The 25,352-nt window shown below is 44.7% G+C and overlaps 1 protein-coding gene and 1 non-coding gene across 2 annotated transcripts in view; one reads left to right on the top strand and one right to left on the bottom strand.

Annotated features, from left to right (window-relative positions):
- DNAH2 (dynein axonemal heavy chain 2) overlaps positions 1-25,352 on the bottom strand; it is a 106,011-nt gene that overhangs the window by 72,630 nt on the left and 8,029 nt on the right. Inside the window, exons 4-12 of the mRNA XM_043475089.1 lie at positions 23,209-23,379; positions 15,041-15,269; positions 14,383-14,493; positions 13,971-14,209; positions 10,419-10,610; positions 5,794-5,999; positions 5,234-5,363; positions 4,765-4,947; positions 3,539-3,753 (exon numbers count right to left, since the gene is read on the bottom strand). Of these exons, the coding sequence (XP_043331024.1) occupies positions 3,539-3,753; positions 4,765-4,947; positions 5,234-5,363; positions 5,794-5,999; positions 10,419-10,610; positions 13,971-14,209; positions 14,383-14,493; positions 15,041-15,269; positions 23,209-23,379 (1,676 nt within the window). The remainder of the gene's footprint in view (positions 1-3,538; positions 3,754-4,764; positions 4,948-5,233; positions 5,364-5,793; positions 6,000-10,418; positions 10,611-13,970; positions 14,210-14,382; positions 14,494-15,040; positions 15,270-23,208; positions 23,380-25,352) is intronic.
- On the top strand, positions 9,095-9,203 carry LOC122425119. Its single transcript, XR_006264707.1, has one exon. It is a non-coding gene; the product is annotated as a U6 spliceosomal RNA (small nuclear RNA).

Raw genomic sequence — 25,352 nt, forward strand, 5'->3', positions numbered from 1 at the left:
TTTTTCACAATGATGTTCAGGCTTAGCCAGAAATTTGTCAAGAAGTTTCTGGAATGCAAATTTATTTTCCTGATACAAAAAATTTCTTAAAAAAAAAAACAACACAACCAGTCTGGGACATCCCTGGTGGTCCAGTGGTCAAGACACTGCACTTCCAGTGCAGGGGGCATGGGTTGGATCCCTGGTTGGGGAACTAAGATCCCACATGCCTCATCATGGCATAGTCAAAAAAATTTAATTTTAAAAAATCAGTCTGGGGAATTATTTTTGTAAAATATTTTCTGTTTCCTTGAACAAGTGCTCAGGCAATGGAGCCAGGGCAGGTAGGCTGACTGGGTTTGGTGCTGACAGCCCAAAATGAACTGACCTGATGGAGAAAGTGCTGTCAGACCAGAGAGAAAAGGAGGAAGAGGAAGTCCCAGTCGCAAAACACCATCAGACGCCAGTGTCCCTTGTCCTGCCTTGGAGAAGTCCTGTTACACAGAGGAGTTGGCTACTTAAACACCGATAACACAGCTCTTTTCAGCCAGGATACAGACGCCATCTGGAATATGTTTGTGTTAAGTGCAATCTGTAAGGCTGGTCTGGCTGTAAAATGTGGTAAAAGCCAATTTGGACTTCAGAGTTCAAATATTTGGGATAGAAGGTGGGACAACAAAACCCTTTGTAAGATAAGATCGGTGCTATTAGGGACTGGAAGTCTCCCAGAATGGAGGGAGAGTCAGGTAATTCTGAGGACAATCAGGGCATTTGAAGAGCATGCTTATTTCAAGACGTTATCTAGATCATGAGCACAAAAAAGTAGACGTGATAAAGTTATCTGCCCCTCGTTGGAGGCGTCCTACAGTTTAGAAAAGCTGAAACTGTCTTGGATGTCTTTACTGGTTTAATGAGCCCAGACTTTTCAAAATCCTTCCCTGTGATCATGGTTTTTTGTTTTTTCCCTATACATTATTTACTGGATTGAGGTAGTTTTATCTTAAAGCCACAAAAATGTAAAGCAGCTTATAACAGATCCCTCTAGACAACAACTGCCAAAGGATCAGGGTACCTCTTCTCTCTGGAAGAAGTGTTTTAGCCATTATTTGGGTCTCTGCTAAACCCAGGCCATAAATATTTGGCCCAAAATTGTCTTGTTAAGCTCTGCTATAAAGATTATGCAAACTGTGTTTGAGATAAATATCCAATGTGTCTCTCGACGAGAGATCATCACAGCAGACAGAAAGCTGTCTCCTAAGCTTATCAGGGCTTCGTGGCCAGGTGCCAAGCTCAAATGTCAGGTGGACACACCACAGTGGGGAGAAGGGAACAAGACTCAGGGAGTCCAGGCGAGCACCCCCAGCACAGAATGCTCAGGACCCTCACGGAAACCACACAGCTTCCAGGTCCACCAGCAGTGGGCTGACGGGTTAGATTGTGGTGCAGTCAAAGCATGGGGACCTGTAAGCCATGAAGAGCAATTATGCAGTTCTGTACACACAGAATGGAAAATCTCCCACACATGTTGTTAACCTTAAAAAAAAGCAAGTTAAAAAATGCTGTTTATAATGGGATCCTGTTTTATGTGTGCAGTGTGTATTTTTGATTACATGGTAATCACGGTTACCTCTAGGGAGTGAGTGGAGCTGTGTGCCGGATTTTCACTTTTTCCTTTATATTCTTTTATACATCAATCTCTCTCTTTTTTTTTTCTTTTACAGTGAGCATGCACTACTTCTGTTATTTAAATTCTTTAATTTAAAAAGTAAAAAAAAGAGGGACTTCCTTGGTGGCCTGGTGCCTAAGACTCCTCTCCTCCAATACAGGGGGCCTGGGTTCCACCCCTGGTCAGGGAACTAGATCCCACGTGCTACAACTAAAGATTCAGGTTCCACAGCTAAGACCCTAAGACCGGGCACAATCAAATAAATACATTTTTAAGTTAAAAAGATTCTAAAAATTAAAGAAAAATAACCATATGAAACATATGAAGTGGGGGAAACACGGAGTGATAAATATACATATACATACACACACACACACACATATATATATATACACAGCAAATCTTTAAGAGTGGTTATCTTTGGGGGAATCTTGTTCTTCCTTCTACTTTTCTGCATTCTGCAAATTTTCTAAAAGGATCAAGAATTTTATAATAGAAAAAAATCAAATAAATCATTTTGAGAACACTTCAGATGTATAAAATAGTGTGAACAGTATGCTACTATTCATATTAAAAAGTACTTAAGAGATTTCCCTGGCAATCCAGTAATTGAAACTTCACGCTCCCAATGCAGGAGGCTTGGGTTCAATCCCTGGTCAGGGAACTAAATCCCACAATTAAAGATCCCTACATGCTGCATACCACAACTAAGATCCAGTGCAACCAAATAAATAAATACTTAAAATAAATCTTATTGGTGATTTATGAGGCCATTTTATAGGATCCTGCTTGGCCATATCTCAAAAAACCATGAGCCCTATCAAAGCAGATCTCGACATCCTTCCCTGGTCAGAGGCTTATCTCAAACCTCTTACCCTCTAGTCTTCACACCCTGCTTGTCATCTGCTTCCTGATCCATGTGGCTTCTCATCTCTATCCTTATCACTATTGCCTCCCCCTCACCCCTCTGACCTGACACTCAGCACTGTCTCCCCTTCTTGGTTCTTTTGCTTCAAACATCATGTGTCATCTCCTCCCCGTTAGGTTCCTTTCGGCTACCAGGACAGACACACTCAGTCTATCTGTCCATCTCCACACAGGCCCTCTCTGGCAAAGCCCCTTCCACATTTTCCCCAACAAATAAGGACATTCCATGAGTTAAAGCCAGTTCTAGAAGCCTGGGAAGCCACCCTTACTATAGGGGCTTGCTGATGACAAGGAGCCCAAACCAATCAAGTAGAAAGTGACTTCCTTCCCATTAGGAAAACATTGTCATCAGAAGGGTCGTCATCTCTGTAGACAGCCACCTTACCCAGTTCCTTCTTTATTTCTCTCTTCTGCATCTTATCTGGGAAGGAGGCAGGGCTCCAGGGTAGAACAGTACACTTACAGAGCATCAGGGGACAAGGACATCATCACTGGATACACCCCCTGTGCCCATCTTGGTTCTTAGCACATGGAAGGCACTCACTATGTATTTTTTAATAACTAATGAATAGACTGGTTAAACTGAAAATCCTGGTGATATGAGAATGTCATGATTCTACAACTATAGGAGAGGGTATGACCTGAGAGCCCCACTGACTCTCAGGAAAGCCCCCTCGGTGGCTCATGGTTGGGATGATTTCACTGAGCCACCGTGGCCACCTAGTGGCAGGACACCTACATCACTGGTGTAGTAGGTGACAGCGGACTTTCTATTTTTAATCAGTTTTTTTTTTTTTTTTTTTAAGACTAAGAAGTGGGAGGAAACATTATGGGGTAAGAGAGAATCAGAGGAATGGAGAGGAGGAACCAGGAGACGGGAGTTAAAACTCTCAGGAGGGTTGGGGAAGGGAAAGGCGCCATAGAAAGGACGAGCAGAGCGGGAGAGGGGCGGGGAGGGTCTCCTACTTGTCAAAGTTCACGTCCAGCATGCCTGCCTTCTCCTGACTGATTCGTAGCAGTGGCGTGTCCAGCCGCCGAATGCAGTCCTTGTCCAGCGTGGCTGTCCAGTCTTGGAAGGTTTTTCGCACCAATTCATCAATGGCCTGAACCATCTGCTGGTAGGTGTGCACACTCTCCTCTCCGGTCCCGATGTGGGGCAGGAAATGAGCATTGGAAAGACACTGTGGAGGAGAACCAGGGACGCTGGGATCCACCTGCCACGTTCCTCCGTGTTATCATCGCCCTGAGAGCCCTAGTCCCCTCCCCAACACACACACCCCGATTATATGTGTAAGACAGGGCATGGAGATCGACTTTGACTACTCGGGGGGAAGGGGGAGCCAGAAGGAAAGGTGAGAGGAAGAGACCAGGCACAGTGAGAGAGGTAGTCAAAATGAAGACAGGGAAGGGGAAGGTGCCAGGAATCTGCAGAGTGGCACTGCCATGAACGGGCTTCCCAGGTGGCTCAGGGGTAAAGCCTGCCAAGGCAGGAGACCAGGAGACATGGATTCGATTCCTGGATGGGGAAGATCCCCTGGAGAAGGAAATGGCAACCCACTCAAGCATTCGTGCCTGAAAAATCCCATGGACAGAGGAGCCTGGGGATTACAGTCCACAGGGTCGCAAAGAGTCAGACACAACTAAGCGACTAAGCACACATGCACACATTGTCATACACGCACTACCGTGTGTAAAATAGATAGCTAGTGGGAATCTGCTGTGTTACACAGGGAGCTCAGCTCACTGTGCTATGATGACCTAGAGGGGTAGAATGGGGGCCGGGTGTGGAAGGGAGGTCCACACGGGAGGAGCTATATGGATACACGGAGCTTATTTACTTTGCTGTACAGTAGAAGCTAACACAACACTGTGAAACAATCATACTCTGATAATAAAATAAAATAAGAAAGAGAAGCACGACATTCAGCTTGAGGAAAAAAGTTGGGAAAAGAAAGTCAATTACAAGAGGTGAAGGATTAAAGAGACACAAGGTCAAAAACAAGCATGAGCCCTACCTCAGGACAGGCCACTTCCTCTGCCACGCCCCTTGCACCTACTTAGTCTCAGGTCAGGAAACCTCTCCAGGGAGATGCTCTGGACTGGCCCCCAGGGCTCCCACCCACCAGCCTGGGGCTCAGCCTGCAAACTCCGTCATGGCACTGAGAACAAGTTCTGGGAAAGGCCAGGCTTACGTTCATGACTCTGTCGATGCGACGTCGTAGGATGCGCACCCAGTGGGCCTGCCCTGAGTACTGGGCCATGTAGGGCTCCAGGTAGGGCCACTTCTTGTTCAGCTCACGGTTTACGAGTGCCAGCTCACTATTGAACAGCATGTAGAGGTCCACAGCTTTCTTGTCATATGTTCGCTTGATGGCCTGACAAAGAAGAGGAAGTAAATGACATGACCAGGGATATGGGGTCCCTGCAGCTCCCCATCCTGGAAGAAAGCTAAACCCCTGCCATGGGAGTCCTGCCCCCAAGCCCTCCAGGCACCAAGAGGAGGGGGCGGGCAGGGACAGAGGAAGAAAAGACGCGCTGGCATTTTAGGACGTGGGTGAGAGCACAAATGGAGGTTGGACAGCATCTAGAAGGACCAGGAGGACGTGAAGGAAAGCTCAAGCGAACCAGGGGTGGAGGAAGGAAGCTGGTGGGCAGTCCCACCTCTCGGGCCGAGAGCCGGTGGAAGGTGTCCAGCAGTAGCACCCCGTGCTCCACATCACGGACTAACTCGAAGGCCGAGGTGATCAAGTTCTGAGTCATCACCTCCAGGTCCTTGACTCCAGCCCGGAACCTGCACCATTAGAGGCATGTCGAAGGGTGGGCGACATGGCCTGGCCCCAAGAAAATGTCCCCTGAGTTTGACGCTGATGTTTTATGTACAGAGGGCATCCTCAGTGTCAGCACTGAGCGCTTCACACACAGGAATCCATTTAGTCCTCAAAACAACTCAGTGGGGTAGGCTGTATCGCTAACCAGATTTTATAGAGGAGGAAACTGAGGCCCAGGCTGGTAGAGCAATCCGCCCAGAGTCATGTTTACTAGTCTGTGGCAGAACCGGGATCCAAGGCCAGAAAGGCTGGCTGTGGCACCCTGAGTCTGAGCAGCCACCATGCGCTTCCCCTGCTCGCCCCCCATTTCTGACCTGCTTCCCCCACACTTCGCTCTGGTCTCCCCTGCCCCACTTCCCTGTCTATGGAGGGGGTGGTCTGCGACGCTCTCACCTATTATAGTCTTCATGCCAAGAAGTGTTCTTGACGTCCAGGATGCCCCCGCGGACGGCTCGCAGCACGTGCAGGTTTTTGTGAAAGATGTCCTCAATCTCCAGCAAGTTCCGTGTTATCTGGGGCCCCTGGGCACCAAAGAAGCAGGGGAGGGGCCCTTGCTTTCCATCTTCCCAGCGGGCAAAATGGTACTGACAGTCACATACCTGCAAAGAAGTCAGCATGAGGCTTCCTGCCCTCCTGTCTGAGTCTTCCTGTCCCAAGTTCTTTGGTTTAGCTTGTGTTGTGGTTGTTCAGTTGCTAAGTCACATCCCACTCTTTACGACTCCATGGACTGCAGCATGCCAGGCTTCCCTGTCCCTCACTACTGGTTTAGCTTAAAATGACTAAAAAAGTAAGGAGGACGCACCATATGCAAGGGGCTTCTGGGGTGAATTTTAGCTGCACAATGAAATATGAAAAAATTTGGCCTTGGAGTACAAAATGAAGCAGGGCAAAGGCTAATAAGAGTTTTGCCAACAGAACACACTGGTCATAGCAAACACTCTCTTCCAACAACACAAGAGATGACTCTACACATGGACATCACCAGATGGTCAATACCGAAATCAGATTGATTGTATTCTTTGCAGCTGAAGTGGGAGAAGCTCTATACTGTCAGCAAAAACAAGACTGGGAGCTAACTGTGGCTCAGATCATGAACTCCTTATTGCCAAATTCAGACTTAAATTGAAGAAAGCTGGAAAAACCACTAGACCATTCAGGTATGACCTAAGTTAAATCCCTTATTATTATACAGTGGAAGCGACAAATAGATTCAAGGGATTAGATCTGATAGTCAGAGTGCCTAATGAACTACAGACCGAGGTCCGTGACATCGTACAGGAGGCAGTGATCAAGACATCCCCAAGAAAAAGAAATGCAAAAAGGCAAAATGTTTGTCTGAGGAGGACTTACAAACAGTTGAGAAAAGAAGAGAAGCTAAAGACAAAGGAGAATAGGAAAAATATACCCCTGTGAATGCAGAGTTCCACAGAATAGCAAGGAGAGATAAGAAAGCCTTTCTCAGTGATCAATGCAAAGAAATGGAGGAAAACAATAGAATGAGGGAGACTAGAGATCTCTTCAAGAAAAATTAGAGATACCAAGGGAACATTTCATGCAAAGATGGGCACAATAAAGGACAGAAATGGTATGGACCTAACAGAAGCAGAAGATATTAAGAAGAGGTGGCAAGAATACACAGAAGAACTATACAAGAAGGATCTTCATGACCCAGATAACCACGATGGTTTGATCACTCACCTAGAGCCAGAATCCTGGAATGTGAAGTCAAGTGGGCCTTAGGAAGCATCACTATGAACAAAACTAGTAGAGATGATGGAATTCCAGCTGAGTTATTTCAAATCCTAAAAGATGACGCTGTGAAAGTGCTGCACTCAGTATGCCAGCAAATTTGGGAAACTCAGCAGTGGCCATAGGACTGGAAAAGGTCAGTTTTCATTTCAATCCCAAAGAAAGGCAATGCCAAAGAATGCTCAAACTACTGCACCATTGCACTCATCTCACTAGCAAAGTAATGGTAGCAAAGTAATGCTCAAAATTCTCCAAGTCAGGCTCCAAAAGTACATGAACTGAGAACTTCCAGATGCTCAAGCTGGATTTAGAAAAGACAGAGGAACCAGAGATCAAATTGCCAACATCCATTGGATCATCAAAAAAGCAAGAGAGTTCCAGAAAAACATCTACTTCTGCTTTATTAACTATGCCAAAACAACAAACTGTGGAAAATTCTTAAAGAGATGGGAATACCAGATCACCTTACCTGCCTCCTGAGAAATCCGTATGCAGGTCAAGAAGCAACAGTTAGAACTGTACATGGAACAACAGACTGGTTCCAAATAGGGAAAGGAGTATGTCAAGGCTGTATATTGTCACCCTGCTTATTTAACTTACATGCAGAGTACATCACGTGAAATGCTGGGCTGGATGAGCACAATCTGGAAACAAGATTGCCAGGAGAAAGATCAACAACCTCAGATACACAGATGACACCACCCTTATGGCAGAAAGCGAAGAACTAAAGAGCCTCTTGATGAAAGTGAAAGAGGAGAGTGAAAAAGCTGGCTTAAAACTCAATGTTCAAAAAATGAAGATCATAGCATCCGGTCCCGTCACTTCATGGCAAATAGATGGGGAAACAATGGAAACAGTGACAGACTTTATTTTCTTAGGCTCCAAAATCATTGCAGATGGTGAATGCAGCCATGAAATTAAAAGACATTTGCTCCTTGGAATAAAAGCTATGACAAACCTAAACAGCATATTAAAAAGCAGAGACATTACTTTGCTAACAAAAGTCTATCTAGTCAAAGCTGTGGTTTTTCCAGTAGTTGTGTACGGATGTGAGAATTGGACCATAAAGAAAGCTGAGCACCAAAGAATTGAAGCTTTTGAACTGTGGTGTTGGAGAAGACTCTTGAGAGTCCTTTGGACTGCAAGGAGAACCAACCAGTCCATCCTAAAGGAAATCAGTCCTGAATATTCATTGGAAGGACTGATGCTGAAGCTGAAACTCCGATACTTTGGCCACCTGATGCAAAGAGCTGACTCACTGGAAAAGACCCTGATGCTGGGGAAGATTAAAGGCAGGAGGAGAGGGGACGACAGAGGACAAGATGGTTGGATGGCATCACTGACTCGATGGATGTGAGTTTGAGCAAGCTCCAGGAGTTGGTGATGGACACGGAAGCCTGGCATGCTGCAGTCCATGGGGTTGCAAAGAGGCAGACACGACTGAGTGAATGAATTGAACTGAACTGAAGTGAGGCAGTGATAACAGGCAAGAGTCTCTGAGCACAGGATGGTGGCCAGATGCACAGCCACATGAGAAGAACCAAAGAGTCAAGTTTTGTGTGTAGCCTCATCCCCAGCTCCAGCTCCCCCAGCTCCTGGGCCGGGATTCTGGAGCATCTGCTGTGAGCTCTCAGTCTCCCTGACAGTCTTCCTACCTCGATGAGGTCCTTGCAGCGTTGTACAAAGGCATCAACCTGGGCAAATATGCTGGTCTGGTCTAGGATCCAGCCCCGGGTGGAGAACCTGTCATGAGAAAGACTGACCAGTTGGGAGCAGGAACACGAGGCAACTCCCCAGGCCAGGCTAGAACCAGGAGTTCTGGTTCAAAGGGAGCCTGAGAAAACGAGACCCCAAGAAACGGTTTTTCTGAATGCCAAGTAAAGAAACACAAGGTGAGGAGAGCCAGAGAGAAAAAGAAAACATCTTGATTCTAAGAAAAAGTTTGGTGCTCGCTTCGGCAGCACATATATTAAAAAATTGGAACGATACAGAGAAGATTAGCATGGCCCCTGCGCAAGGATGACATGCAGATTCGTGAAGCGTTCCATATTAAAAAAATAATAAGAAGAAGAAAAAGTTTGGTGGTGGTGGTGGTGTAGTCTCTAAGTTGTGTCTGGTTCTTGCAACCACATGGACTGTAGCCCTCTAGGCTCCTGTGTCCATGGGATTTCCCAGGCAAGAATACTGGAGTGGGTTGCCATTTCCTCCTCCAGAAGAGAAAGTTTACACACAATGAAAGACCAGGAGGGATTCCTGGATTGAGGGAGGGAAAGTTACTTAAGAGTTCGGAGGACCCAGGACTAGAAGCTAGAATATCTGCATCCAGAGAGAAAACCTGGACCATGTAAAAACTCTAGAAAAAAAATACAATCCACAGGCTTAAAGTACAAGCAGAAGGGCTCAAAACCTCCCCGCTCCAGGAGTGACAAGCGGTAACACACAGGATGTCCAGGTATGTCATACTGGGTATGTGTCTGCACAGCCCGAAGGTAGTGGTCCTTCCAAGCGTGACAGCAAGAGATGCAGCCTTGTAGGTCCTCCTTGCTAGAGATGACGTAGCCCTCAAAGATGCGGTCCAGGGAGATGGCATGACAGCACAGGCGAATGATCTCATTGCTCATCTGCAGGAGGAGTCCCGGCAATCTCAGTTTGCAGCCTTAGTTGCACCAACTCTCTCTTGGAGCCCCCAAGACCACGCCTCAGGTCTCGGGCTCCTACTTCTTGATACCCATGGCTCCTCTCGTCCCTGGTCCTCCACTGCTGGTGCTGCAGCACCTCTGGGTTCCACATCATTTGCCCGCCTCATTGCCAGCCAGTGCCCAGCTCAGCGCCCTTTCCCCACTCTTTGCCCCTCCCTCAATGAAATGTGCCAGGTTCTGCTCCTCAAAAGCCAGGGTCTTGCTCACAGCAAGGTCCGTCTTTGGCAATGAGAAAGGGCAGGTCTCCCCTCCTGCACAACTCGGCCTGGGGGTCAGTCCTCCCTGGCCCCTCCCTGTGCTCCATCAACACCTCTCCACAAAGTCCCCCTCTTCCCACCCGGGCTTCATCCATCGGGAAGCAAAGTGTCCAGTCCAGGTCCCAACTCTGAGCCTCACTAAAGCAGATGATGCAGGTAAAGGGCCTGTGGTCTCTGTCCAACCCGAACAGCATTGCTCACTACCTTTTCACCATAGATCTGCCCAGTGAATTCCACCTTCTCCAGAAATCTGTGTGCTACCAACATGGCCACCCCCTCACCACCCTCTGTCCCACCCTCTGCAGACACACACCTTCCGGAAGAGGGAAGTCAGTCTCTCCCGAGTATTGTAGTGGGGAGAGTTGACCCAGATGATACGGATGAGGCTGATCAGCCTCGGGAGTTTACTAGAGATGTCCTTCGGCCGCATGAATGCCAGTTCCTGGTAAGGCTCCTTCAGGATCGACAAGAAAGTCAGGTTTGACTGTGCTTGACGAGAGCCATCCTGGCAGTAAAGAGAAATCAGGAGAAGACTTAGCCCCTAGAAAGCACAGGTTCAAAGCGAGTGCTTCTGGTCCTCCTCGAATTCCAACTGACCTGCCTTTCCCGGGGAGTGTTCCCAGTTAATGCTACCTAGACCCCATCACCCCAGGTCTCTGCAACCCTTTGGGACCAGAGTGTGTACATGTCTACTTTTCCTCACTGACTAGTTTCTAACTCAGGTTTTGTGTCTATTCCTCTAGCTTTTCCCCTTGAACTCAGAACTCTGCACCAAGGAGACGCTCAAGAGCTGCTGATCAGAGGTGAGGCAAGGTGAAGGCCCACTGGTGAGGAACACTGGCTGAGATGCAGGCAGCAGCCGCGGGGCCTGGCGAGGAGACCATGGGCGCCTCAACCTCCTGGGGCCTGCTCCCCTGCGTCCCAGCTCCGCACCACGAACCACAGGAGGTTCCGGGCCCGAACCATCTGCCCACCGAGATGCTCCGGGAGGTGCTGAGCTACCTGCCCCCAAGCACGCTGCTCCGGCAGTGCCGCCTGGTGTGCCGGCGCTGGCGAGAGGTGGTGGATGGCAGGGACCTGTGGCTGAGCATCCTGCCCTGGAAACACCCCGACCTGTGGCCCGTCATCCTCACCTGCCTGCCCCCTGCTGGCGACCCCGGGCCCTGCATCCTGGGCCGCTTCTGCGAGCTCAGACCCATAGGGCGCAAGCTCACCGTGAACCCCCCGGAGAAAGAAGACCTCTGGAATTGTATGATGCTGAGCGGTAGCGATGACTCGGAGGAAGAGGAAGACTTGGGGGTCAGGCTGAAGACTTCTGGGGAGACTAGCTACAGTCCTGCCTACAGGTGTTGGTACAAGGGAGAAATTTTGGATCTGGAGGAGGAGGGCCTGTGGCGGGAACTCCTGGATAGTGGAAAGATTTGGATTTCTGTCTGTCGCCGCTGGACAGAACAACAAGGCAGTGACCGGATGTATCAGCTAGTCGTCAAGCTTCTAGATGCCAACTATGCCACCTTGCATTATTTCTTCCATAAACGTTTTCCTGTCCGTCCGCGGACAGGCAGCTTCTCCTTTCGGATCATGCATGCGTTCACCAACATCAAGAAGGGCGTCCGCTTTGTGTTGTTTGACCACAGTGTCGAGGGCTATGACTCGTGGCCTGAGCAGTGTGGAGTCTCCAGGCCCCAGTCCAGTGTCATCGTACGGATCCGTCCCTAGGCTGTCCTTGTGAGACAACCTGACCATGCCTTCCAGGAGCTTCGACCATTGGCCAGACCACCTCAATAATCAAGAGCTTGTAGCTCCTGGCATCCTGGGATCTATCCTGGGTCCAATCAAGGGACCTACTGGGCCTTGTCTTTAAATTCTATGAGAAACTACGAGAAGAACGTTCTTACATCAGGGTTACTGACTGAATGCAGCCCCTGTTCTATGGAGTGGAGACACACGGGTGAAAACAAGGCTCCTCACCCTCCCCCCCAGTGCCAGGCCCTCTGGTTCGGCCTCTGCCCTTGTCTTCTGTTTCTGCTGCAGAGGCTTCATTGATCACTTCCAAGAATCCCTCTCCTCATGCCTGAACCAGAAACCCATCCCTCTGGCTGAGTAATTCCAGTCTCTAACCTTCCGTGATTTCAAGACTTTGACCAGGACTCAGAGCTGAAAGTTAAACTAACTCAAAAAATTGTTTAGAGGCAGAGGGTTCTGCCCACCCTGTGCACAATGAATTTGGTCCCCAGAGCCCAGCCCTATTCTGGATTCTACGGTGGATAGAATTATTTTGTTATTTTGAAATTCTTTTTGAATTTGGAGATAATAAATCAGGAATGTATCTTCCAATCATAGTTAATAAATACAATATTTGCCTAAAGCAAAAAAAAAAAAAAAAAGAGCTGCTGATCAACTGACCGGACATCACTTGCATTCATCCCACCTTGTGGCTTCCACCATAGCGCCCCCCCCTGCACTACCTTGTTCTCAACGAGAATTTTAGACTGCTCCATCTAACTGTGGCTCAATTCCCCTTAACATGTGTGGGTGCATGCGTAATCGTGTCCAACTCCATGCAACTCCATGGGCTGTAACCCACTCAGGCTCCTCTATCCAAGGAATTTTTCAGGCAAGAATACTGGAGTGGGTTGCCATTTCCTACCCCAGGGGATGGTCCCAACCCAGGGATCGAACCCGTATCTCTGGCATCTCCTGCACTGGCCTGTGAATTCTTTACCACTAGCGCCACCTGGGAAGCCCCAAACTCCCTTCGGTTCAGTTCAGTTCAGTCGCTCAGTCATGTCCAACTCCTTGCAACCCCATGGACTGCAGCACACCAGGCCTCCATGAATACCAGTTTCAAATTCCTGCTAGGAAGAGATGACTTCTCTCTCTGTATTCTACAGATATCTCTGAATCTCTGTGTGTTGCAACACTAATATAATCAGCTTGTCATATTATATAAAATTTAATTTTTAAAAAATTTGATTTTTGACTATGCTGGATCTTTGTTGCTGCACGGGCTTTTCTCTAGATTAGGCAAGCAGGGGCTGCTCTCTAGTTGTGGCACACTGGTTCTCATTGCAGTGACTTCTCTTGTTGCGGAGGACAGACTCTAGGGCGCGGAGGCTTCAGCAGTTGTGGCTCCCAGGCTCTAGAGCACAGGCTCAACAGTCGTGATACATGAACTCAGTTGCTCCATGGCATGTGGGATCTTACTGGATCAGGGATCGAACCCACATCTCTTGTATTGGCAAACGGATTCTTTATCACTGAGCCACCAAGTGAAGTGAAAGTCACTCAGTCGTGTTCAACTCTTTGCAACCCCATGGACTATACAGTTCATGGAATTCTCCAGGCCAGAATACTGGAGTGGGTAGCCTTTCCCTTCTACAAGGGATCTGCCCAACCCAGGGATCGAACCCAGTTCTCCCGCATTGCAAGCAGATTCATTACCAGCTGAGCCACAAGGGAAGCCCCTGAGCCACCAAGGAAGTCCTCAAATATAAATTTTTAAAGTGTTTCTTTTGCAGCTCTCTTTGCTGAACTGAATGGGTTCGCCTTTGACTCCAGGCCACACAGTCATCTCTTTTGTGTTAGCCTTCCTTCTCAGCTGGATGGTAGGGGTTGGGCTCCTAGAGGGCACTCAACGTAGTACATTTGGTAAGTAACTAGATGTCTCCCTAGTTAAACTATAAGCTCCTTGAGGCCTTGTGTTCTACTACTTTTATACTCTCCCACAAGTCCAAGTCCAAGCACTGGGTGCGTCTATCTCTGGGTTTGGTGAATACGTTGACTCTCTTTTCTTAGTGCCTTACATTGTCCCCATCATTGGGCACTTTCTGCCAAGTCTGCATCCTTCGATCCACTCACAAACCTGAATCTGCTGGGCCAGCTTCATGAAGGGCGCCAGATAGGATGACTTGGCAAGACGCAGGATGGATTCGATGTGCTTCACTCCTGGCTTCACCAGCTGTTTGCTGATGCCAGACAGGTCCATGCATCGGTTGCGCCAAAACTCAATCTCTTCCAAAGGACCTAAGTTTTCTCCTGTCTCCACTGACTCCTGGGCACTGAGCACCTCCTTTATCTGCCGTGTCCAGTGGATCATGGAGGCTGCCGGGGAGAGGACAAAACCTCTTGCATTGTCTTGCAGCACTCCCCACTTTCATCCTTCCCTCCACCCCCAACAGAGCCCTCCTAACCCACGTCCTTTCCCAGCCTCTGGGCTGCCCCTCCCTACTCCTCCCCCTCTGGAGCCCAACACAGGAGCGACACCAGCCACTCACTCTCTAGTCGCTGCACCAGCTCTTTGTCTTTAACCACCACCTCAGGCTTCATGTTCATGGCCTCTGTGGGGATGTAGAGGACGGTGTGCCCCTCCAGCTTGTACCGAGTGTCTGAGGAAACGAAAGAACTGGGAGAGTTCACAGAGGGTGAAGGGTTTATGCCACCCTGGTTCCTATCATGGCTGATGACCCGGGGCCCAGAAGCTATGTGCATCTCAGGAAAGCAGGCAGGAGAACCTAGGACTCATGCTTTTTTGACATCAGGAAAATGAGAGAAGGCAAGGGGGAAAACCTCGAGATGTCACAAGAGACTGCCATAAAATGAGGTCTGAGAGCAATACAATGCCCTCGACACTCTCTTTCAGGACACAAGTACTCCCCTGTTGCCCCCACACTACCTCCAGCATCCCTAACCCCACATGTACTCTTGGAAATTTCCAACTCTGAGCAAGTCTGGCCAACTGTTGGACCACAGAAAACTGTGTCCGGATTAGAAGGCACACTGTGGACCCTGTTTCACTCATTCAGCAAACGCATTCCAAGCACCTACTCTGTGCCAAGCAACTCAGGTACTCAGGATCAATCTCCCACCTGCCTCACTCACTCTACTCTTGGTGGGGACTGGGGAGAAAGCAGGCCCCTTGGCCATTCCACTTACCTGTCAGGCAGGCCAAGAACCGGTGCAGGTGAGAAGCAAAATGATTTCGAATGCTCTCAGGCCAGGTTGTGTTTTTAAAGATCTGAGGGGCAAAGACGCCATTGAGCAGCCGAAGCAGGGCTGGGATGTAGGCACCCCGCACTGTCCCAAACTTTACTGTCTCCTCAAAGTTCTCTGGAGTGATGGGGACCGGGGCTTGGCGAATGAAGTAGACAATCTGGTTCTGGGTCTGCAGTGAAGACAGTAGAGCAGAGTTCAGTGTCCAGGCCCAGCCATGCTACCCAAGGGAATCTGAGGCTCCAGTCATGAAACCCTGGTCGCATATCCTGATCCTTTTCCAAATATAAGAAACACGAGATGTTTCCTGTTCTTGTCAGGGACACAACAGTTTCTGTATCCAGAGGGTTGGGGAGGAAATGCAGAGAGCACTCCTTGAGGGTAAAGACTATGTATTCTCTCCAGAACCTAACAGTGACTGGGACATACTAGATGCTCCATAAATGACAGATGGATGGATAAATGGAATGAAAAGGATACAGGAAAAGCAGAAAGGAGATGAACCAAAAGTAAGAGACAGTTGTCTAAGGTTTTTCATTTCATTTGCATAACTTTTCTCCTAATTTTTTTCTTGACCATGATGCATGTGGGTTCTTAGCTCACTGACTAGGGATCAAACTTGTGCCTTCTGTATTGGAAGTTTGGAGTCTTAACCACTGGACTTCCAGGGAAGTCCCTCCCCTAATTTTTCATTTATCCTGCAGTTTTGTTTATGCTGAGTTTTTATTGTTGTTTACATGCAATAATGTATAACTTTTATGTTGTTAAAACTTCTTAGTTTCAGACTTCTACATGGTTAGAAAAGTCATTCTTACTCTAAGAACAGTTTCACTGTTTTTTTCTTTAATGCTTTTGTAACTACTCTTTATAATTTATTTAACTTTAAAAACTGAAAATAAAGTGCAAAGAAGAAATTCATAATCATTCATCTTCCCATTACCCAGAATTAAATTTTGGCATTTTGTATTTATTTTTTAAAAAGATTAACAACTAAACAAAAGATTAACAACTATTATTTTTTGTTAAAATTATGTTAATTATAAATATACGAAACAATGCAGGAAAGTACATAGATAAAAATTTAAATGTCATTAAAACTCTACCATGTAGACATTAATCATTATCATTACAGAAAATATTATTCTAGACATCCCTTGTAGATATATATACAGAAAAATAAAAATTATTTCAAAATAGGATCATGCTATTGCTTTAGGATCATGCTATTTTTAATTAAAAGTATTGAATTTAATGGAATAAAAAGACATTGATGAATTATTGTTGAGCTCCAAATAAATGTTTCTCTAGCTGTAAGAGAGATTTCTTCCTAAAAGACCTCTTTCTAAGGTTATAAGAAAGATTATGAAAAATATTAAGAGGTTAGGTTTCTCCGGGATTCCCTGGTGGTCCAGTGGTTAGAACTTAGCCTTGCCATTGCTATTGGCCCAGGTTCAACCCCTGGCCGGGCAACTAAGATCCTGCAAGCCAAGTAGCTGAGAAATAACAGTTAGTTTTTCATTACCTTTCAGTTTTAACTTCAGCTGACTCACTGCTTTGAAAGGTAGGAACACGGGCATGCATCCTCACACTTTCTCTCATTTTCTTACCACTTCCCAATTTTTGTTATACTATTATTTTGACATGCCCTTCATCTAGATCCACTAATTGTTAACATGTTGCCACATGTGTGCATGACTGTACTCTCTTCTCTCTCCATCTCTGTCTCTCATCCTCTATCTCTCTGCTGAGCCCTTTCAGAGCTAGTAGCAGACATTATAAAACTACACCCTTACATACTTCAGCATATGGCTCCTAAAAGCGAGGATATTCGCCAACATTCCCCAAACTGTAATTATCACACTCAGAAAATTGAACTTCATTTAATACTTTACATAATACACAGTTCATATTCAAATTTTCCCAGTGATCCAAATAATGTCATTTACAGCTGCTTTTTTCCCACCCAGGACCCAATTCAGATCACACAAGTTTTCTTTCTTTCACGACAGTGATATTTTTAATACTCCAGGCCAGTAGCTTTTCAAAACATCCTTTAATTTTGATTTATCGGATCATTTCCTCATTATTAGATGCAAGTTAAATATTCTTGGCAGGAATACCACATAGGTGATGTTTCCAAAGAATTAATTTTCCTGAATGTAAGCAGCTTAACTAAGACATGTGTTGACATTAAACATTGTGTAACAAATTTTTGTGGAATACAGTATGTCCTTTCAGTTCCCCCATTCAGTTCCTTCAGCAGTTCAGGGAAATTCTCTGTATTCTATTCTAAAATTTATATTTTGTTTCATTAGCTGACTCCCTATGTTAGATTACCTGTGTCTGTCTTTCACATCTATCAACTTCTAATTGTATTGTCATTGGCTTTTTTCTTTTCCCTACACTGTAATTATCTCAAGCCTCTTCTATGTCCATTCATATTTTCAGCAACAGTTATTCAGTCCCTTGCTGTTTCTAACCTACTAGCTTTAACATGTAAACATGCTGCTTTATTTCAAAAATCTGCAATCGCTCTTTTATTTCATTCTCACATTTTATTGTTTCGTCGCTCAGGTTTTTAAAAAATTAAATTCTTATTAAGTCGTATTAAAACATGATGCTGGTGTGAAAAACCGCCTTCTGTTCAGTAACATGTGCATGCTTTGTTCTGCTCTTTCTCCCTTGATGTAGTATGCTTGCAGTTACCCTGCAATTTCTTTTCACTTCCCTCATGCTTGCTCCGCTCTCTGAATTCATTCCTTCTGCTTTCAAGTACTGTGGGTGACTTCCTGATGTCCCACTGTGAAAGCCCAGTTTGATTTCCCCATTGAAGTTAAAGTGAAATGATTGGGTATTTTACGTTCCGTTCACTTTTCTCTAGACTAAGATAATAGCGTGAGGGGATGGGCAGGTAGTTAAGACCAATTTAAAACAGTGTAAAATCTTTGTTAAAATGCCTAGGCTCTTTCTCTCTTTTCAGATTTTGTTAAATACTCTGAGGTTCACTCCATTTCACTGCTGGTGGTGGTGAGGAGGGGTGTCCACCATTCCTGCAGGGAGAATGGTTTCCTTAAATCAGTGCATAGACCTTTCATTGGTGCCCACTTTCAAAGTTTATTAGATCAGATTTTGCTTCTTTCCTAGTTTGTTTACTCTTGGGTGCTTTTTTCGTTTGTTTGTTTTTCTGGCTTTACTTTTTGCTACTGTTCCAAGAATTCAAAAGAAATAATTTCTTAAGGAAGTTTTTCAACTGTCCATCTTGACCTAGGAGAATACAATTAAATCCGTGATCTATTTAGAATTTATTTATTTTGGGCTGTGCTGGGTCTTCATTGCTGCGAGGGTTTTTCTCTTCTTGTGGCGAGCAGGGGCTACTCTCTAGCTGTGGTGCGTTGGCGTCTCATCGAGTTGACTTATCTTGTTGCGGAGCACTGGCTCTACATACAGCACAGGCTCAGTAGTTGTGGCGCCCTGGCTTACTTGCTCCCTGGCATGTGGGATCTTCCCAGACCAGGGATCAAACCGTGTCTCCTGTGTTGGCAGGCAGATTCTTTACCACTGAGCCACTGGGGAAGCCCTAGAATATATTTTGGCATGCTAAAAAGACTTTTTTCAGCTTTGCCAAACCATAATTGACAAATGAAAATTGTGTTTATGGTGTACACCTTGCTGTTTTGTGGCTTCCTGGCAGCTCAGTTGGTAAAAGAATCTGCTTGCAATGTGGGAGACCTGGGTTCGATCCCTGGGTTGGGAAGACCCCCTGGAGGAGGGCATGGCAACCCACTCCAGTATTCTTGCCTGGAGAATCCCCATAGACAGAGGAGCCTGGTGGGCTACAGTCCATGGGGTCGCAAAGAGTCAGACATGACTGAGCCACTTTCACTTTCCTTGCTGTTTTGATATAAATGTGCACTGTGAAATGATCACTACAATCAAGCTAATTAACATATCTATTATTCCATATGGTTACCATTCTCCTTTCTTTTTGTAGTGAGAACACTTAAGATCTACCCTTTAGCAAATTATACAGTAATATTAACTATGTTACCACACTGTATATTAGATCTCCAGAACTTATTAACCTTGCATAAATGAAATTTTGTATCATTTCCCCCCCAGTCTTATTGAAATATAATTGACCTATAACATTGTATTAGTTTAAGGTATACAATGTAATGCTTTGATATGTATATCTATTGCAAAAATGATTACCACAATAAGTCCAGCTAACATTTATCAGCTTACATAGTTACAATTTTTTTCTTATCAGAACTTTTAAAATCTACTCCCTTCAGTTCAGTTCAGTTCAGTCACTCAGTTGTGTCCGACTCTTTGCGACCCCATGAATAGCAGCACGCCAGGCCTCCCTGTCCATTACCAACTCCCAGAGTTTACTCAAACTCATGCCCATCGAGTCGGTGATGCCATCCAACCATCTCATCCTCTGTCGTCCCCTTCTCCTCCTGCCCCCAATCCCTCCCAGCATCAGGGTGTTTTCCAATGAGTCAACTCTTCACATGAGGTCGCCAAAGTACTGGAGTTTCAGCTTCAGCATCAGTCCTTCCAATGAACACCCAGGACTGATGTCCTTTAGGATGGACTGGTTGGATCTCCTTGCAGTCCAAGGAACTCTCAAGAGACTTCTCCAACACCATAGTTCAAAAGCATCAATTTTTTGGCACTCAGCTTTCTACTCCCTTAGCAACTTTCAAATATATAGTCCACTGTTGTTAACTAGAATCACCATGCTGTACTGTACATCACATCCCCAGAACTTACAACTGGAAGTTTGTACCTTCTGGCCAACCTCACCCATTTTCTGTACTCCCTCACTCCCAACTCTGGCAACTACCAATCAATCCTCTTTTTCCCTCCTCTGGTTCTCAATCTGTCCCGTTCTCTGTTCCTATGAGGTTTTTTTTTTTTTTTTCCAGATTTCACATATAAGTGAGATCATGCAGTATTTGTCTTTCTCTGTACTATAGCACTAAGCATAATACTCTCCAAGGCCACCTATGTTGTTGCAAATGGCAAGATATTTTTTCTCATTGCTGAATAATATTCCATTGTGTGTATATGTATGGTATGTGTGCATATATATATATACACACACACACCACATTTTCTTTAACCACTCATCCAATGATCGACACCTAAGCTGATTCCATATCTTAGCTATTATAAATAGTGCTATAATGTACATGGGGATGCCGATATTTCTTCAAGAGTGATTTCATTTCCTCTGGATACATACCCAAAAATGGAATTGCTAGATGATATGGTAGTTCTATTTTTTTTTTTTTTTGAGGAACCTCCATATTGTTTTCCACAATGACTGAACCAATTTACATTCCCAGTGCACAAGGGTTCCCTTTTCTCCACACCGTCATCAATATTTGTTATCTCTTGTCTTTTTGACAACAGCCATTCTAACAGGCGTGAGGTGATACCTCATTGTGGTTTTGATTTGACTTTCTCTGATTAGTGACACTGAGGTACCTGTTGGCCATTTGTATATCTTCTTTGGAAAAATGTCTTTTCAATTCTTTTTTTTTGTCTTTTCAATTCTTCTGCACATTTTAAAATCAGATTGTTTCTCACTATTAAATTGTATGAGTTCTTTATGTGTATTTTGGACATGTATTCATATCTTATCAGATATAGGATTTGCAAATATTTCCTCCCATTCATAGACTGACTTTTCATTTTGTTGATGGTTTTCCTTTGCTGTGCAAGAAGCTTCTTAGTTAGATATGGTCCGACTTGTTTACTTTTGCTTTCGTTGCCTTTGTTGTAGTGACAGAAATTTGTACCCTTTGATCAACAGCTCCCTATTTCCCTCTTGCCCCAGCTAACTACATTTTTTAAATGGAAAACCTCTGTTTTCCATGTTTCCCAATTCTATTCATGGAATAATCCATCTTTCCCCACAGACTTTAAATGCTTTTTTTGTAGAAAATGCTTGCCTATATATTTAATTTCTTTCTGCTTCTTTGCTGTTGCTTATATAATACATATTCCTGCCCCAGTCTATTTTCAGATCAGCTCAGTCGCGTCCAACTCTTTGCAACCCCATGAACCATAGCACACCAGGCCTCCCTATCCATCACCAACTGCCAGTCTACCTAAACCCATGTCCATTGAATCGGTGATGCCATCCAACCATCTCATCCTCTGTAGTCCCCTTCTCCTCCTGACCCCAATCCTTCCCAGTATCAGGGTCTTTTCAAATGAGTGAGCTCTTCGCATCAGGTGGCCAAAGTGTTGGAGTTTCAGCTTCAACATCAGTCCTTCCAATGAACACCCAGGACTGATCTTTAGGATGGACTGGTTGGATCTTCTTGCTGCCCAAGGGACTCTCAAGAGTCTTCTCCAACACCACAGTTCAAAAGCATCAATTCTTTGGCTCTCAGCTTTCTTTATAGTCCAACTCTCACATCCATACATGACTACTGGAAAAACCATAGCCTTGATGAGATGGACCTTTGTTTTAATTACTCTTATTTATTTTTGGCTTCGCTAAGTCTTCATTGCTACACCCAGGCTTTCTCTAGTTGTGGTGAGTGGAGGCTACTCTCTAGTTGCTCAGTGTTCGGGCTTCTTATTGCAGTGGCTTCTCTCACTGCAGATCGTGGGCTCTAGGATGCTCACACTTCAGTAGTTGTGGCACATGGGCTCTGCAGTTACAGCTCATGAGCTCAGAATTTGTGGTTCCTGGGCTCTAGAACACAGGCTCAGTAGTTGTGGCACACGGGCTTAGTTGCCCCAGGTATGTAAAATCTTCCCAGACCAAGGACTGAATCCATGTCCCCTGCATTGGCAGGCAGATTCTTAACCACTGGGCCACCAGGCCAATCCTAATTACTTTAATTTAATAAAAGATTTTCATTCACAGGTCTCCTTCATCACTTTCCTTCTTCATCTTTTTTTTTTTTCTATTTTATTTTTCAGGATATACTTTTAAAAAATCCTTAAAAAAAATCCTTTACACTAGCAATCCAGGGACTGTGGTACTTTGATTGGAGTTGTAATAAAATGGTACATTTATTTGGATGGAACGATCTTCATAATATTAAGATTCCCACTCAGAAACAGGATAGGGCTCATCATTTATTTAAATCTTCTTTTGTGGCCTGCAACAAAGTTGTTTTCCTTCATATACATTCTAAATTTTTGGCATATTTTTGATACTTTTCTGAATGAAATTTTTTTGTGTGATGCTCTACAGTAAATTATTGCCAATATACAGGAAAAAGAGATTGCCTGTTTGGGGCTTTGCTTAATATGGAAGCTTTACAAATTGTGTCATTGTGCAGGACCATGCTAATCTTCATTATCGTTTCAATTTTTGTATGTGGACCAATAAAAGCCAAGCAATAGCCTTTTTCTTTTCCAAAATTTTATTTCCCCAAATTTCAAACATACCGAAGCACTAAAAGAATTTTACAACAATAACCTGTACACCCACCACCCATATTCTACCACTAACTTTACTATACATCTGTCTTTTAATTGTTTTCCTACCTGTGGGTTACCTTTCACTAATGTATCCTCCGCACTGTTGAAATAGTTACCTATCTAACCCATGAAAGTCTTTAATAGTTCCCTCTGGAATAAAGCCAAATTCTTTAGCATAACATTCAAGGCCCTTCAGAGGCAGACACCAACCCACCTTTTTAGAATCATTTCCCCCAACTCCTCGTTTCTTTGCACATAAAATGTTCTTTACCTGGATGCTCTTACTCAGCCTCGATGAAACCCTACTTACCCTTCATCCCCAACTCAAATATCTCCTCCATCACCAGGCCTTGCCAGCATTCCAGGGGCTACATTAGTTGCTCCCATAAGACTCTTATAAAGCTTCGTCCAGGCATCATAATATATATTGTAAATATTTTTTATATGTCTGTCTTCCCCACCGGACCATGAGATCATCAAAAGCAAAACCCTGCCTCATTTCTCTCTGTATTCTGCTGCCAAGCAGGGTGTCCGACACACCATGAGACTCAACAGACCTTGGGCGTGGGAGATTAGATACAGATAACTAGGGTCTGGGGAACCCTCAGCCCCCTGGGGAGAACACCGTGGGGTCTGGATGGTGGAGTACGCACCTGCACAGGCATTCCCAGGTCTAGCTTCAGCCCCATATAAGGGTCAATGAAGATGGTGAGGATGGGCTCTGAAGGGTCCTGGACAAAGTGTTCCAGAACAGCGCTGTGCTCCTCTGTCCATGTGGCGTCCGCCAGTCCTGTCAGCACAGCTCGGGACAGGAAGAGGGGCTTCTGCGGAATGAGAGCAGAGGGCCAGAGCAGGCAGTCAGCGGAGGTCACTTACCCTTCCCCTGCCACGTGTGGGAGTCATGGGGAGTGGGAGGAGGCAGGTAGGTTTGGAAGAAAAAGCTGAGGACCAACTGACTGATAGGTTCCAAGCTTTCGAAGAAACAAGACAATAAGATCCTCTTCCATCTATGAGTAATAATAGAATGGATCATAGAGGAAGACTAAGGGATAGTATCTTTCTAAGATATTTCATTTACTCCTGTGGTTGTAAAAATGTCTTATCAAGCAACCTTCAACCTCAGAGTAAAACTAAATTAAGGGAACATGTAGGATATTAGCCTCAGTCAAACAATTAGGGGCAAGAGGATGACAAGCTAGAAAAAGAATAAAGGCAGAAGAGCAGTTTTTCCATGATGTGGCCTCCACCGAGTACTGGAATAAGTTTGCCACACTGGGCAAAAGTTGACTGGCCCAGCAGTGAGGAAAAAAAGAAAAAGGGAGGGGAAAAGGCAAAACTGGAAAACAACAAAGGACAAATCAATTGGATGGAAAATAAGTCATAAGTGGTGGCTAGAAAAAGCACAGTATTATTTAGAACAGTACTAAATAAATTAAGAAAACTAGAGGATATGAAGACCTAGCTCAGTGAACTGGAGAAGTCAGCCTGTCCTCCCAGTACTCCTATAAGATGAGAAGCAATCCCTTTTGCTTACAGTTTCCAGGTCAAGAAAATTTAACCACTGATCCAAAATCTTTCATATATAAAGACATGCATAAAAGAACTTTTCAGGTGGTCCAGTGACTAAGACTCTGTGATCTCAGTGCAGGGGGCCAGGGTTCAATCCCTAGTCAGGGAACTGGATCCCACATGGCGCAACTAAAGATCCCAAGTGCCACAACTAAGATCCGGCACAGCCAAATAAATACATAAATATATATTATATATATATATATATTTTTAATTTACAATAGCTAGGACATGGAAGCAAGCTAGATGTCCATTGGCAGATGAATGGATAAGAAAGCTGTGGTACATATACACAATGGAATATTACTCAGCTATTAAAAAGAATGTATTTGAATCAGTTCTAATGATGTGGATGAAACTGGAGCCTATTATCCAGAGTGAAGTAAGTCAGAAAAAAAAACACCAATACAGTATATTAACACATATATATGGAATTTAGAAAGATGGTAACAATGACCCTTATGCAAGACAACAAAAGAGATACAGATATAAAGAACAGACTTTTGGATTCTGGGGGAGAAGGCGAGGGTGGGATGATTTAAGAGAATAGCATTGAAACATGTATATTACCATATGTGAAACAGATCACCAGTCCAAGTTTGATGCATGAAACAGGGCACTCAAAGCTGATGCACTGGGACAACCCTGAAGGATGGGATGGGGAGGGAGGTGGGAGGGGGTTCAGGATGGGGGACACATGTACACTCAGGGCTGATTCATGTCAATGTATGGCAAAACCACCACAATATTATAAAGTAATTACCCTCCAACTAAAATCATTTAATGAATTTTTAAAAAAGACATGTATGAAGATTCAGTGAAAAGAACACTAAGGATATGAATAAACATATCACGCTATTAAAAAAAAAAGAAAAAAGAAAAGAAAAAATAAAATAAAATTTAAAAAAAGAAAAAAGAGAGAGAGAAAATGAAAATGTGGAAAAATATTCAATTTCACTTGAAATTAAAGAAATACAAATAAACACAGCAAAAGTATATCATGTATTGCCTATAATTACAAAAAAAGGAAAAAAAAAAAAAACCTGCTATAACTGCTAACACCCAGTCTTGGAAAGGGTTTGTTGCTAGTATAAGGGCAAAAAATGCAGTTTGTTTGAAAAATAGTTTGGCATTATGTATTAAAGGTGTTACAAATGTTCTTTACTCTTTGATTCAGGAACTCCATAACCAGGAATCTAATTTTAGGAAATATTAAGTATTTCAAAAT

The sequence above is a fragment of the Cervus canadensis genome, chromosome 1 (genome assembly GCF_019320065.1).
Source record: "Cervus canadensis isolate Bull #8, Minnesota chromosome 1, ASM1932006v1, whole genome shotgun sequence".
NCBI classification, from domain to species: Eukaryota; Metazoa; Chordata; class Mammalia; order Artiodactyla; family Cervidae; genus Cervus; species Cervus canadensis.